General features: G+C 41.9%; 1 protein-coding gene across 1 annotated transcript in view; it reads right to left on the minus strand.

Annotated features, from left to right (window-relative positions):
• The window catches only part of LOC135479080 (uncharacterized), a 78,692-nt gene that overhangs the window by 49,669 nt on the left and 11,580 nt on the right, over positions 1 to 17,443 (minus strand). Inside the window, 6 exon segments of the mRNA XM_064758801.1 lie at positions 2,943 to 3,157; positions 5,199 to 5,252; positions 7,955 to 9,757; positions 10,516 to 10,574; positions 13,170 to 13,296; positions 13,996 to 14,287. Coding sequence (XP_064614871.1) covers positions 2,943 to 3,157; positions 5,199 to 5,252; positions 7,955 to 9,757; positions 10,516 to 10,574; positions 13,170 to 13,296; positions 13,996 to 14,287 — 2,550 coding nt within the window.

Raw genomic sequence — 17,443 nt, forward strand, 5'->3', positions numbered from 1 at the left:
AGGGCAAATCTTGACAATCCGCAGGCTGCTAGCAGACCTTCCCAAATATGGCAGGAGAGGAAGCCAGCAATGAGCTGGACTTAAACCTACAGCGACCGCCTTAGTGAGCGGCTCCTGATTTATTGCGCTGGCATGCTAACAGACTCGGCCATGGTGGAACCCCCCGCACAAGCTCAATACAAGCATTTACCTTAACACTGATTTTAATACATGACAGGTTAAGATGTCAATTTTTTAGTTTACAATGATCCCTATGCACACAAAATATCTACAGTGGAACACTACCTCTCTGCATGTGCTCAGAGCCCGAGCTCAACACACATTACCCTTTTTTAAGCCACTTCCAGGAACATTTATCTTAACATTGCTTTTTTCCTCAGGGAATGGCGCCTGTGCTTTGTACTAGCAAGTTAACAACATGTGATATGATATCAGGGAATGGCACCTGTACAATGTACTAGCAAGCTAACAACAAGCAACATGTTATCAGGGAATGGCACCTGTACAATGTACTAGCAAGTTAACAACAAGCAACATGTTATCAGGGAATGGCACCTGTACAATGTACTAGCAAGCTAACAACAAGCAACATGTTATCAGGGAATGGCACCTGTACAATGTACTAGCAAGTTAACAACAAGCAACATGTTATCAGGGAATGGCACCTGTACAATGTACTAGCAAGCTAACAACAAGCAACATGTTATCAGGGAATGGCACCTGTACAATGTACTAGCAAGTTAACAACAAGCAACATGTTATCAGGGAATGGCACCTGTACAATGTGCTTGCAAGCTAACAACAAGCAACATGTTATCAGGGAATGGCACCTGTACAATGTACTAGCAAGTTAACAACAAGCAACATGTTATCAGGGAATGGCACCTGTACAATGTACTAGCAAGCTAACAACAAGCAACACCATATCAGGGAATGGCACCTGTACAATGTACTAGCAAGCTAACAACAAGCAACATGTTATCAGGGAATGGCACCTGTACAATGTACTAGCAAGCTAACAACAAGCAACATGTTATCAGGGAATGGCACCTGTACAATGTACTAGCAAGCTAACAACAAGCAACACCATATCAGGGAATGGCACCTGTACAATGTACTAGCAAGCTAACAACAAGCAATATGATATCAGGGAATGGCACCTGTACAATGTACTAGCAAGCTAACAACAAGCAATATGATATCAGGGAATGGCACCTGTACAATGTACTAGCAAGCTAACAACAAGCAATATGATATCAGGGAATGGCACCTGTACAATGTACTAGCAAGCTAACAACAAGCAATGTGATATCAGGGAATGGCACATTTACAGTGTACTAGCAAGTTAACAACAAGCAATATGTTTTCAGGGAATGGCACCTGTACAATGTACTAGCAAGCTAACAAGCAATATGATATCAGGAATGGCACCTGTACAATGTACTAGCAAGCCAACAACAAGCAACATGATATCAGGAATGGCACCTGTACAATGTACTAGCAAGCTAACAACAAGCAATATGATATCAGGGAATGGCACCTGTACAATGTACTAGCAAGCTAACAACAAGCAACATATCAGGGAATGGCACCTGTACAATGTACTAGCAAGCTAACAACCAGCAACATGATACCAGGGAATGGCATCTGTACAATGCACTAGCAAGCTAACAACAAGCAATATGATATCAGGGAATGGCACCTGTGCAATGTACTAGCAAGCTAACAACAAGGAACATGTTATCAGGGAATGGCACCTGTACAATGTACTAGCAAGATAACAACAAGCAATATGATATCAGGGAATGGCACCTGTACAATGTACTAGCAAGCTAACAACAAGCAATATGATATCAGGGAATGGCACCTGTACAATGTACTAGCAAGCTAACAACAAGCAATATGATATCAGGGAATGGCACCTGTACAATGTACTAGCAAGCTAACAACAAGCAATATGATATCAGAGAATGGCACCTGTACAATGTACTAGCAAGCTAACAACAAGCAATGTGATATCAGGGAATGGCACATTTACAGTGTACTAGCAAGCTAACAACAAGCAATATGTTTTCAGGGAATGGCACCTGTACAATGTACTAGCAAGCTAACAAGCAATATGACACCCATGTTTTTCATGTAATTTGAAGATATTCAAAGTCTTTTAACAGTTTCGAAAAAAAAAGAAAGAAGAAATTCATGCACTTTCATGGGTCAATGTTATCCCTGTTTAAGTGAAGTGTTACAATTCCTGTACTTCACCCAAAGTTTAGCCTTTTTGGAGTGAGCCAGTTTCTGACTGCTTCCTTCGCTTTATCGCGTTATTTCACCCAAAGTTTAGCCTTTCTGGAGTCAGGCATTTTCTGATTGCTTCCTTCGCTTTATCGGGTTACTTCACCCAAAGTTTAGCCTTTTTGGAGTGAGCTAGTTTCTGATTGCTTCGTCCGCCTGTTTTTATCACTTTGCAAAGTTGGACTAATTTATCCTCGGAAATCTTAACCACTGAGACAAACCTTGCAATTTACTTGCCTTTGGTAAGGCGGATCAGGGAAGCAGCAATAGATAAAAGAGTGGTGGAAATCCGTCCTAAGGATTCCTTTGTCGTCATATGGCTGAAAAATTGTTGAGTACGACGTTAAACCCCAAGCACTCACTCACTCGCAAGATCAACCGCACACACATGCAAGATCAACTGCACACACAGAATCAAGCAAAATGAGTAACTCAGTTTTAGGCGAAGTTCTTTTGTCAAACACCCTGATTCTTCCACCTTTTCACATGTTTGCATATTCTCATGACATTATTCTGTGTGGACTGATAATATTATACTTTTCGTCAAGCCCTGAATCTGGCAAATCTCACTAATCTAGTTTTGCCTCCAAAATCAAAATAAAAACAGGAAAATTGCATTCAAAGGTGACAATACAACAGCGTTTTCTCACCACCCAGTTGCTCATGACGGAGAGAGGACAAATGATAAGTGTACCACGGGGACCATCTGAATGTGTGTGGCCTGACCGGGCGGGGGCCACACTCAACGACGCCCTGGACGGTGCACCTGATGAAGCTCTGGATGTTGTCTGTGGTGATACACTGGAAGAAGGCCGACTGTAGCTTGCTGGGTGTGAAGACTGTAACCCACTGGGCCCAGCACCTGCTGGAGCAATGATAGCCATCTTCTCTTATTCAGCTGTTTTCTGTGTATTAAACACTCAATACTACATGAGCATGTATAAAGACTCTATTCACGGCCATGCGAAAAGGAGGATGGGTACAGAGATTAACGAGATGGCGGCCACTAGCCGGTGTAAACACTCCAACACGTCAATTTAGTAAGGACAGTGTGTGACAGGCTCCGATATGTAAGACCACATCAATTTCTGCAAATATGCTGTAAATTAATTTTGACTTCAAATGTTTTGATGTGTTGGAGTGAGTTCACACTAGCCACTGGTTACCATCTTGTATTTAAAAGTCCGCACACCAAATCTCTCTTTTAATCTAACATGGTGAGAATGTACACATAATTACTGTCTATTACAAGCACATAATGAAAGTGAAAGTGAAAGTAAACATCAGTATGTACATATATGTATACATTCTTACAAAACATAATACATTAATATTCACCAATGTCTATTTTTTATATACTGAACAATAATACATGTACAATCATTGCGCTACAACACAAAACAGCAGTCTTAAAACAGCTATTTACACACTTCCTAACAGAACAAGTGCTTTCAGTATGTAAGTAAACATAGGGTTACATTTCATGCTTCTGTCACTTGTAAAATTCTTCCAGCAAACACAAACACACATTTGGTTCATTATTCCCCATATCAGTTCTTTCACACCATACAAACCTACATGTACATCAACTCCTTAGAAACAGAGATTATGACTTGACAAAAATTTTCTTAAATGATTAACTCTACGGCCCTCTTAATCAGGCAAATCTGCCACGGCATTTAAACTGCTGACTTCAATTCACTGGCCCCAACAGTTAGGTGTATAATAGCTCTTTTCTTTTAGCAACAATATCACTTTAAATAAACTTCAAATAAATTAATTGTTATTGAAGTTTAATAAGTTGTTTACTAATACAGTTTTAGTGGGTTGTTACTCATGCCATATGTATTGATTTTAGCCAACATTCATGGCGTCTCATTTCCAGTTTTCTTCTGGTTTCTCCATGTCTTCCATGTTAATTTTGTCAGAACTTAAGTGTCTCAAAGAGAATGGGCAACCCTTTGTCTAAGTCTATGCCATATAGTTTTATTATCTTCATTCATTTCATTCGTGTTTTACAGCGTACTCGATAATATTTCGCTTGTATGATGGCAGCCAGCATAATAGTTGGAGGAAACTGGGCAGATTCCGGTGGAAACCCACGACCATCCGCAGGTTGCTGGAAAACCTTTCCATGTGCAGGTTTTATTAAGGTGCATATCCGGTACGACTGCCAATATATTTACTGTCAACAGTATACCAGAGGCAAATAAGCCAGCTTTTGCAGAATGTCATTAATTACAAAGGCCGAACCTACATCTCCGTCACAACACATGAGACAAAATCGATCCAAACATAACATCAAATGTGGACTGTGTAGGATTTGACCCTGTAAAGACACACAAGTACTGTTATTCTTGAACATCTCTTTCCATGACCTAATCTACACTGTGGCATGTTTTGAGAGCATGATAGCGTTGGGCAAGCCTGGAAATAAGCTTTGGGTTGATGCAGGACACTGGTAAATGTTCCAGATATTCATAAGGTATTATTAAAACAGTTAAAACGGTATTTAGTGTTAATCTTTACTGTTAATTTCGAGGGAATTTATGCACCCTATTACTATGAAAATGACACCAGGAACGATTTGTTCAATTCATTAAAGATACAAGCTTCCTAAAACTGTAAAAGAGATTGTATATCTCTACCCCCCCCCCCCCCACACACACACAACAAGTTCTCTCAGAATGTTTCAAAATAATAGTTGCAGACGTGATTAAAATGGTGGAAGACTTTGGGTACAAGACCTAACTGTTTGCCCCTGTCAAAATACTATTTGTCGTAAGACCTTGTCCTTGTGTTACTACTGATTTGCTGGTTTGTTGTGTACAGTGATGCACAAAGACACGGAAATCCACTACCCTATAAGAACAAAGCAAACAAATCCAGCCTATAGCTGTCATTACCTGAATCGTTATCATCATCAACAACACAAATATCAGGCAATTCATCATCCAGGCCTGCAACAAAACGAGAACCCGCAATTTATATCACATGTATACACAGCCATTTTGGAGCAGTTAGGTTCTAACCATGGTTCATTGGTGTCTGGGAGTGGTCACCACTCTTATCACACCTGACCCATAACCAGAACTGCTGGTCAATATTTATAATCAAATATATACACATGTACTATTAAATACAGTATCAAAAACCAATCAAATCAATAAATGAAACTTGGAATTCTCTGGGATAAAGTTGAAGACTTTTACTGTACAAATTTAACCATGTTAATGTAATATTCATAAAGTATGATATAATGTTGCATGCAAAAATTGATCAGTAGGAATTCTGCATGATAAAACAGCAACATGTACTTCATTTGAGTTAGTTAACAAAATTAAATTACAGAAGACTCAACGGTGTCAATTAATGTGAGTGGTTATTTGCTGCAATGAACATAGCATTATTAAAGTCAAAAATGTTCACATTTCGTTATTAAAGGCAAAGACAGCACCTGGCTAAAACATATTTCAATCAATAGCAGGATTCTCAAGCTTTCTACAAAGTATCATACTTTATTATTTTAATGAGATTTCACTGAATATCATGTAAAACAAAATGTCAATACCGCACAAATAACTAGTGTGAACCGAGGCAGACATCTTGAGAAATTTATCCAATCAAACACACTGCTATGGGATTGTGCGGCCTTTACCCATTCACTCCATGAAGTGGCATGTGATAACACAGAACTACTGCATAAGACATCATTTTGAGATTGCTTAAGATAGCCCAGGGGCTATTTCACACAGTGTTGTGGGACAGGTCTGTATCATTTTCTGACCACCACAGATGTAAAATTAGTTGATTTACAAGCCTCATGATAATCAACGACGATATCACAAATTATGCCAAACAGTAGCACACCATCTCGGCCCAAACCGCATTAGTTTCAACAGTATGCTATGGAAAATAACTCTGATGTTAGAGAGCTGAAATAAACGATATCACAAATTATGCCAAACAGTAGCACACCATCTCGGCCCAAACCGCATTAATTTCAACAGTATGCTATGGAAAAATAACTCTGACGTTAGAGAACTGGAATAAACGATATCACAAATTATGCCAAACAGAAGCACACCATCTCGGCCCAAACCACATTAATTTCAACAGTATGCTATGGAAAATAACTCTGATGTTAGAGAGCTGGAATAAACAATATCACAAATTATGCCAAACAGAAGCACACCATCTCGGCCCAAACCGCATTAATTTCAACAGTATGCTATGGAAAATAACTCTGATGTTAGAGAGCTGGAGTAAACGATATCACAAATTATGCCAAACAGAAGCACACCATCTCGGCCCAAACCGCATTAGTTTCAACAGTATGCTATGGAAAATAACTCTGATGTTAGAGAGCTGGAGTAAACGATATCACAAATTATGCCAAACAGAAGCACACCATCTCGGCCCAAACCGCATTAATTTCAACAGTATGCTATGGAAAATAACTCTGATGTTAGAGAGCTGGAATAAACGATATCACAAATTATGCCAAACAGTAGCACACCATCTCGGCCCAAACCGCATTAGTTTCAACAGTATGCTATGGAAAATAACTCTGATGTTAGAGAGCTGAAATAAACGATATCACAAATTATGCCAAACAGTAGCACACCATCTCGGCCCAAACCGCATTAATTTCAACAGTATGCTATGGAAAATAACTCTGACGTTAGAGAACTGGAATAAACGATATCACAAATTATGCCAAACAGTAGCACACCATCTCGGCCCAAACCACATTAATTTCAACAGTATGCTATGGAAAATAACTCTGATGTTAGAGAGCTGGAATAAACAATATCACAAATTATGCCAAACAGAAGCACACCATCTCGGCCCAAACCGCATTAATTTCAACAGTATGCTATGGAAAATAACTCTGATGTTAGAGAGCTGGAGTAAACGATATCACAAATTATGCCAAACAGAAGCACACCATCTCGGCCCAAACCGCATTAGTTTCAACAGTATGCTATGGAAAATAACTCTGATGTTAGAGAGCTGGAGTAAACGATATCACAAATTATGCCAAACAGAAGCACACCATCTCGGCCCAAACCGCATTAATTTCAACAGTATGCTATGGAAAATAACTCTGATGTTAGAGAGCTGGAATAAACGATATCACAAATTATGCCAAACAGAAGCACACCATCTCGGCCCAAACCGCATTAGTTTCAACAGTATGCTATGGAAAATAACTCTGATGTTAGAGAGCTGGTGTAAACGATATCACAAATTATGCCAAACAGAAGCACACCATCTCGGCCCAAACCGCATTAGTTTCAACAGTATGCTATGGAAAATAACTCTGATGTTAGAGAGCTGGAGTAAACGATATCACAAATTATGCCAAACAGAAGCACACCATCTCGGCCCAAACCGCATTAATTTCAACAGTATGCTATGGAAAATAACTCTGACGTTAGAGAGCTGGAGTAAACGTGACGTCACCTTGCTGTCCATAATGGAGACGCTCTGAAGCTCTATCAAGACGTTTCACAAAACCTTTATTGGGTTGAAAAAATCTAAAAAAAAAAAAAAAAAATTTAATGTTGGTTTAAGATACCTTGAATGCTAATCTTTCAGTGGACATAAATATTAGTCAGGTGTTGTCTTTCACTTTAAGGTAAAACTTCATACTCACACAGATCCACAAAGCTGGACTTGGACTTTCCTAGCTGTAGCAACTGTGATAGAGTCAGAGATTCAGCGTTGACCTTCTTTGATTGTGAGCCATGGTTTGCACCAGACTGCTTGGAACCATTTGCATCGCAAGAGGTGGACGCAATATGTAAGGCACAACCTGACGTTGTAGTACAGGTGGATATTGTGTGTGCCTTTGATACTCCATTCCAAATTCCTGGTGTTTGGACCTTTGAAACTCCAGCAGTACAGGAAGGTGCTTGAACATTCGAAACCCCAGCACTACAGGAAGCTGCTTGAACATTTGAAACCCCAGCACTACAGGAAGCTGCTTGAACGTTTGAAACCCCAGCACTACAGGAAGCTGCTTGAACGTTTGAAACTCCAGCACTACAGGAAGGTGCTTGAACGTTTGAAAATCCAGCAGTACAGGAAGGTGTTAGCACCTTTGAAACCCCAGCACTAAAAGCAGGTTTTTGTATGTTTGACACCCATGCACTACGGGAAGGTATCTGCATGTTTGAAGCACTAGAAGATGATATTTGTATGTTTGAGTTCTCAGCACTAGGTGTTTGTATGTTTGCACCCTTGTTCATAACAACAGGGCTCTTGGTCGCACCCAAATATGCTGCATCTTTTTCCAGTGCAGTGGGACCAACTGAACCGCACATAGTAGACAAAGGTTCAGCACAAGGACTTTGTCCCCTTGTCACCGGGACAGGGAGACCATCGCAGAACGCCTGCACCACCGCAGACAGGTTAGGCATAAAGAGCATCACAGGTGTTGCTGGACTTTCAGGAATTCCACTCCCTGACGCATCAGCTTTGACAGTTATACTTGGCGTATCCAGGAGAGATCCTTGAGGACCCGTAGACAGAATTTTAGCCGAAGAAGCTTGATATGTTTGTGCTGATGATGTACTGTCAGGAATAACTGACGCACGGGAGTCTTGTGAATGAGATGGGAGCTTGGTGTTAGATGGTTCACAATTCTGTGGGGCGGGCAATGATGTAATGACTCCCGAGGACTCAATGGCCCCTTTGGAATGTCTGTCAGACAACACTGCCAGCTGTACTGGGTCTACAGTCACCTGACTGTTTGGCAGAATGGTCTGAACACCTGTAGAGGGAACAGATGTCTTCACAGCCCCTGAAGGGAGAATTGTCTGTATAACTCCAGACGGGAAAACCGTCTCAAATGTTCCATCTGGAAAAATCCGCTGTACAATTCCACCTGGCAATGTGTTTGTGATGGCCTTTGAATGGTTTTTCTGTGCACTCTGACTACCTTCCTGGACAGTGATATCAGGCATGTCTATGTCTTTAGATGATTCTGATACAGCATATGTACTCTTTCCTTTTGGTACAATACAACTGATTTCTGACCGAATAAAAGTACATGTCACCTCTTGTTCTGGAAGAGTGCACTCCACCTCTGCTTCAGGTACAATACACTGGACTTCTGGTTGTGAAAGAGTACATGTGGCCTTTGGTCCTGGTACAGAACATGTGACCTCTGGTTCTAGAAGAGTACATGTGACCTCTGGTTCTGGAACAGTACATGTGGCCTCTGGTTCTGGTACAGAACATGTGAGCTCTGGTTCTGGAAGAGTACATGTAACCTCTGGTTCTGGTACACTGCACGTTAACTGTACATTAGGTAAAGCACAGGTAACCACTGTTTTTGCTGAAGCCACAACTTCTTTGAGCTTTTTTCCCTTCCCTTCACCTTTTCCTTTCCTGGATTCAGGTGGCTGACATTCACTGGATTTGATCACAGCAGATGCTGAACTTATCAGTCTTGCTGGAATAGAAAAACGCTGGACTGCTCAAACCATTTGAATGCAATATCTGGTTTAGACCTTACTAATACTTATTTATTTATTCATTCATTGGACTGGTGTTTTAAATGACACTCGAGGATCTTTCGCTTACATGGCCATCAGCATTATAGTGGGAGGAAACCTGGCAGAGCCTGGGGGAAATCCACTACCATCCGCACTTTGCTGGCAGACCTTATCATGTATGATGTTATTAGTAAACATGATTTCAAAACATTAGAAGCATATGTAATATTTTTCATACCTATACTTAAAAAGGTCCAAGTCAACACCAACTTGGCAAAAGTCTCGAAAATATCCCATGATATTTATGATAGATTCCAGGCGGAAACTTTAGAACTTCACAAAAGTAATTCATTCTGTAATAATTCTTCTGAATATAAACAGACAACCTGTACTGAATATTCAGATTCCAAATTCACAGAGAGATTCCAAGGAGAGAACTTTCCATCCTGCCCACTCTGGTACAGGTGTGTGATATTGGTAAAACATCCACAACCTATTAGTCAAAGACGCCACCATGGGATAAATACAGCTGTCGTCAAGAGGGCAGGCAATCTGAACCAGACAGATCTGATTCCCTTCGCATCACTGAGCCAAACTGTGATGCTATTTAGCGAACTGCAGCGGTTACTTAATAACCTTACTAAATGTCACGGATCCGCTTAAGTTGCAAATCAACTAAACACCAAACTCAAAGGATCATTGAAATATTACTCACTTTTCTTGACAGGCACACCCCCGTCCTCTTCTTCATCACTGGCTGGCTTTCTTGATGAACTAAAATTCAAACAGAAATTTGGAAACCTTCAGATATGGCCTCATGGTAGAGTGAAGAAAAGAGAACATTATCAAGCTAGATGTGTATAAATGAAATGCACACGATAGTCCCACATGTAACTAACAAACAAATATATTTACTTATTTTTTTGATGTTTTACACCGTACTCAAGAATACGGCTAAGAGGAAACCAACACCATCTGCAGTATTCTGATGGATCTACCTACATACCACTGAAGAGGAAGCCAGCATCAGCTGGTCAAACTCACAGCCACCGCATTGGTGAGAGGCTTCTGGGTTTTAAAGCTGCGCAAGCGCGCTAACCAACTGATCCATGGAGGCCCCCTCAAATAATCCCTTTAACATTGGTGAGTGGCTTCTGTGTCATAAAGCTGCGCTAGCGCACTAACCAACTTCAGCAATGGGGATATGGCACTGACAAACAATTCAATCTGAGTAGCCAATCACAAGTGCTGAAAGCGTAAAATAATAACTGGCTAATAATTGGTCATGCCAAAAAACCTGTTAGCTCTTAATTTTCAGTGTGGTTTCCTATAGAGGATAGACAGATATCAATGCAATAAATTGGATTTTGCAGTTAGTTAAAAACTGGTGCATTTTGAACTACACAATTATGAGTACAGAATTGAGCTGCTCACAATGTGTACATGTTGGGCAGGATACTGCAGTAACTTGTCAGGATGAGCTGACAAGAAACCCCCACTCTCGGGAGAGTCACTACTTGAAGAAAAATATTGTGACTTTGTATTATTTTTCCTTAGCAAAGTCAGATTTATTACAAAAACATCTTCCCAAAATCTTCGCCACGATATGGCTGAACTATTGCCGATGTGGCGTTAAGCCATAATCATTCATTCATTCTTCCCAAAATCTGGATGAAAGAGTCTGTTATTAATCAGACGGTACTACTGTATTCGGTAAATTCCCTGCAGTCGGCACAGCCATCCAGGCCAAAATTCCTGCACTAATGCAAGACTAGGACAAGCAGTACTGCTAAAACATGACACTTATGTTCACGAACATCGCCCTGAAAGATAGCCAAACTAAAATAAACATCAGCCCTTTGAACACGAAGCAGAGCTGATTCTTCTTGGTTTGGCATCAGGTGTTTTTGTTTGTATTTTCTCACTGCCACATTGTTTAATACTGATGGTACGGGAGAGCTCCTAGGTTTTGTGACGTCACTCTAGATGGCAATACAGGGCAAAATGGCGTCAACAAACGAGTGACTTAGGTACTGATGTTTGTTTGTTATTTATTTCGTTGACAAGCCATGTAGAATTTTTCAAATATTTTTAGAACATCTCTGGACACTACTTTATTCATTAATTCAGCTTTAGTGGCAGACTTTATGTTCACTTTAGGTACAAATTTTTATTTGCAGAGCAAACTCAATCAGTACGACTCACTGTTGAAAAGGGAGTCATGTTGTATCTGTAACAAACAAGTTAAAATTCTATAATTTCTTTTATATTCCTTTCTATAAAGCAAAGGAACAAATCTTACAACCATATAATCAGAGCATTCTTAATGACAACATGATCTCTTTATAATTTATTTATTTGATTGGTGTTTTACGTCGTACTCAAGAATATTTCAGTCATACGACACAGGCCAGCATTATGGGGGGAGGAAAACAGGCCCAGCCTGGTGGAAACCCACGACCATCCGCAGGTTGCTAGCAGACCTTCCCACATACGGCCGGAGAGGAAGCCAGTATGAGCTGGTCAAACTCACAGCGACCGCATTGGTGAGAGGCTTCTGGGTTAGTGCGCTAACCAACTGAGCCACGGAGTCCCCTCAAATAATCTCTATTTGGAAGTAAGTGCGTGTTAGCAAAACCGCCGCAGAATTTGCCTGGTATACCTTCCATGTATTGTTAGGAGACATGTATGTATGTTTAGGGTTAATGTCGTACTTGACGATGATGTTCATTGGGTGTCTGTACAAACAGTGTATAGCAGGGCGAGCCTGTGCCACCACTGAAGTACCATGCCAAAGGCACCAGACATGATAACACACCCAGCCATGTTATACTGACACCGAGCCAACCAGAACTGAGCGCAAAGCACAGCAGCAACAAGTATCATTTTTAGTCTTTGGTATGACTGGACCAGGGTTTGATCCCAGGGTCTCCAGACTTTGATTTATTTATTTATTTGATTTGTGGTTTTATGTCGAACTCAAGAATATTCCATTTCAACGGCCAGTATTTTGGTGGGAGGAAACCGAGCAGAGATCGGGGAAACCCTGGATTATCTGCAGGTTTCTGGAAGACCTTGCCACACGCGGCCGGAGAGCAAACCAGTATGAGCTGAACTTGAACTCACAGGTACTGCATTGGTGAGAGGCTCCTGGGTCATTGCGCTGTGCTGGTGTACTAACACCCTCGGCCACAGAGGCCGCCTCCAGACTTTGAGCCAGAAGCTCTAACCCTTAGGCCACAGAAGCGTTTCCGGTGAGGAGGCACGTCACCATGGAAAAGGATTTAATGAACAAGGACTTAAGAATAATGATGAGATGGCTTTGTAAAACAGGTTTCTGAGTAAAACCATGACAATTAAGTATATTACCTTTGAGGTCTGGACTTGATGTTGGAAGAACGCAGGGCTGGCCTGGTCAAGCTGACCTCTGTCTCAGGCAGAGCTGGCTTATACCCAGGATCTGCTAGTTTCACCGTGACATTTGCATCAAGACCATCTGTCAGGGGGAATAAGAATTACTGTTACACCCTCATGAAGAACAGCTTCTAAAACGTCAACGCTATCCTACCGAGGTACCTTTTAAAGTCGCTCGGTTTAGCATTATTGTTCATAGTTCATAAAATAGCAATATCTCCAAAACCAATGAAGATAGAAAAGCCAAGAACATGAAGCAACTTTTGAAAATAACTTCACCTGAGCATTATGAATTTTACAGAATTTTTCCCAATCGAGTTGTGGTTTTCAAATAATTACCAAAAAACATATCACAAATCATCTAATTTTTCTTCAAAATGTGAGATTTATGCAAAAGTGCATGAAACTTGTCACTGCCGTTTACCGTGGGAATTTCATAATACAAAGATAGGTACAGTGGTTCAACAATCCAAAGCTCTTAGCATTTGGGAGTATGGTGTGATTGAATTAAAAAAAACGCAGTGATCAACTATGACTAATCTGCATGTAAAATTTTTGACTAAAAAATTTCAATTTGTTTCTGTGCTTTGAGAAGCTGAAAAAGTCAACGACAGTATTTTCCAGGTCCCATGTACTTTAATACTGATACAAAGGTCAGAGACCTACCATCAAGGGCAGTAAATACAAGATAAGGGAAGTCACTCATGTCTTTCGAAACTACAGAGCAGTCCCCTCGGTCACCACTGATAGAGAACTACTAAGAAATGCTTCCAATACTTACCCATGGCTGTAACACTGTCGTCTTCATCTAACACAGGACTACATCTGTAAGGGTCATCTGTCTGCAAGTTACCCACCAGTTGATCTTTTTTCCGTTTAAATCCTGATGGTTCTTCATTGGAGTCGAAATGCATGCTAGGTATTGGCGATGGATTCTTTGTGCTCGTCTCTGTGAAACTTTCCCTCAACTTCAGCCTTCTTCTCAGATCAAATTTCACTTTGGATGGTTTAAATCCTGGGGTTTCTGAGGGCTTTTTCGCCACAGCAAGAGACTTTGTGCACTTCACATTTTTCTGCAAAAGGACAGTTTTCAGTTTCAGTAGAAGTGATTAACTTAGTAATTAAAGAAACCAACCACCTTTAATTACATACACATTATCTGAGAGATTACTTCATACAGACTTCATGTATGGTTCTTGTGATTTGCATATTTATAGCAGATAAAATGGGGTGGGAGAGGGGGGGAAACACTGCAGCTATATTGTGGGATTTTTAGCCAAAACTGACGTCACAGATTCCTTCCTGTCTTTAGATGTGTTCTAACTGTAATACATTTCCACACCAGATACTAATGTAGATGTAGTACCGCATATGTATTCCTTTTAGAAATACAATGCAGACCACACCATCTACAGGTACACCCAGGGGCATGCCATCGTCAAAGTTGGACAGGACATGTAAATTTTTGTACTTTGGCTTCCCTCACCACACCATCTACAGGTACAGCCAGGGGCACGCCCTTGTCAAATTTGGACAGGACATGTAAATTTGTGTACCTTGGCTTCCCTCACCACATCATCTACAGGTACACCCAGGGGGATGCCCTTGTCAAAGTTGGACAGGACATGTAAATTGGTGTACACGGGCTTCCCTCACCACACCAGCTACAGGTACACCCAGGGGCATGCCATTGTCAAAGTCAGTCGGGACATATAAATTTGTGTACCTTGTCTTCCCTCACCACACCATCTACAGGTACAGCCAGGGGCATGCCATTGTCAAAGTTAGTCAGGACGTAAATTTTTGTACCTTGGTTTATCTCACCACACCATCTACAGGTACAGCCAGGGGCACGCCCTTGTCAAAGTTAGTCGGGACATGTAAATTTTTGTACCTTGACTTCCCTCACCACACCATCTACAGGTACACCCAGGGGCATGCCCTTGTCAAAGTTGGACAGGACATGTAAATTTGTGTACCATGGCTTCCCTCACCACACCATCTACAGGTACAGCCAAGGGCATGCCCTTGTCAAAGTTAAGACGTAAATTTTTGTACCTTGGTTTCCCTCACCACACCATCTACAGGTACAGCCAAGGGCATGCCCTTGTCAAAGTTAAGATATAAATTTTTTGTACCTTGGTTTCCCTCACCACACCATCTACAGGTACAGCCAGGGGCATGCCCTTGTCAAAGTTAGTCACGACATGTAAATTTTTATACCTTGTCTTCCCTCACCACACCAGCTACACGTACAGCCAGGGGCATGCCATTGTCAAAGTTAGTCAGGACATGTAAATTTGTGTACCCTGGCTTCCCTCACCACACCAGCTAAAGGTACACCCAGGGGCACGCCCTTGTCAAAGTCAGTCGGGACATATAAATTTGTGTACCCTGGGTTCCCTCACCACACCATCTACAGGTACAGCCAGGGGCATGCCATTGTCAAAGTTAGTCAGGACGTAAATTTTTGTACCTTGGTTTCCCTCACCACATCATCTACAGGTACAGCCAGGGGCATGAGCTTGTCAAAGTTAGTCTGGACATGTAAATTTTTGTACCTTGGCTTCCCTCACCACCTCAGCTACAGGTACAGCCAGGGGCATGCCATTGTCAAAGTTAGACAGGACGTAAATTTTTGTACCTTGGTTTCCCTCACCTCACCATCTACAGATACAGCCAGGAGCATGCCCTTGTCAAAGTTAGTCAGGACGTAAATTTTTGTACCTTGGTTTCCCTCACCACACCAGCTACAGGTACAGCCAGGGGCATGCCGTTGTCAAAGTTAGTCACGTCATGTAAATTTTTGTACCTTGGCTTCCCTCACCACACCAGCTACAGGTACAGCCAGGGGCATGCCATCGTCAAAGTTGGACAGGACATGTAAATTTGTGTACCATGGCTTCCCTCACCACACCATCTACAGGTACACCCAGGGGCATGCCATTGTCAAAGTTGGACAGGACATGTAAATTTGTGTACCATGGCTTCCCTCACCACACCAGCTACAGGTACACCCAGGGGCACGCCCTTTTCAAAGTCAGTCGGGACATATAAATTTGTGTACCTTGGGTTCCCTCACCACACCATCTACAGGTACAGCCAGGGGCATGCCATTGTCAAAGTTGGACAGGACATGTATATTTTTGTACCATGGCTTCCCTCACCACACCAGCTACAGGTACACCCAGGGGCACGCCCTTTTCAAAGTCAGTCGGGACATATAAATTTGTGTACCTTGGGTTCCCTCACCACACCATCTACAGGTACAGCCAGGGGCATGCCATTGTCAAAGTTAGTCAGGACGTAAATTTTTGTACCTTGGTTTCCCTCACCACACCAGCTACAGGTACAGCCAGGGGCATGCCCTTGTCAAAGTTAGTCTGGACATGTAAATATTTGTACCTTGGCTTCCCTCACCACATCAGCTACAGGTACAGCCAGGGGCATGCCATTGTCAAAGTTAGACAGGACGTAAATTTTTGTACCTTGGTTTCCCTCACCACACCATCTACAGTTACAGCCTGGAGCATGCCCGTGTCAAAGTTAGTCAGGACATAAATTCTTGTACCTTGGTTTCCCTCACCACAAAAGCTACAGGTACAGCCAGGGGCATGCCGTTGTCAAAGTTAGTCACGACATGTAAATTTTTGTACCATGCCTCCCCTAACTACACCAGCTACAGGTACAGCCAGGGGCATCCCCTTATCAAAGTTAATCACGTCATGTAAATTTTTGTACCTTGGCTTCCTCCTCACCACACCAACTACAGGTACAGCCAGGGGCAATGCCCTTGTCAAAGTTGGACAGGACATGTAAATTTGTGTATCATGGCTTCCCTCACCACACCATCTACAGGTACACCCAGGGGCATGCCATTGTCAAAGTTGGACAGGACATGTAAATTTGTGTACCATGCTTCCCTCACCACACCAGCTACAGGTACAGCCAGGGGCACGCCCTTTTCAAAGTCAGTCGGGACATATAAATTTTGTGTACCTTGGGTTCCCTCACCACAACCATCTACAGGTACAGCCAGGGGCATGCCATTGTCAAAGTTGGACAGGACATGTATATTTGTGTACCATGGCTTCCCTCACCACACCAGCTACAGGTACACCCAGGGGCACGCCCTTTTCAAAGTCAGTCGGGACATATAAATTTGTGAAACTTGGGTTCCCTCACCCACACCATCTACAGGTACAGCCAGGGGCATGCCATTGTCAAAG

This window comes from Liolophura sinensis, chromosome 12 (genome assembly GCF_032854445.1).
Source record: "Liolophura sinensis isolate JHLJ2023 chromosome 12, CUHK_Ljap_v2, whole genome shotgun sequence".
NCBI lineage: Eukaryota > Metazoa > Mollusca > Polyplacophora > Chitonida > Chitonidae > Liolophura > Liolophura sinensis.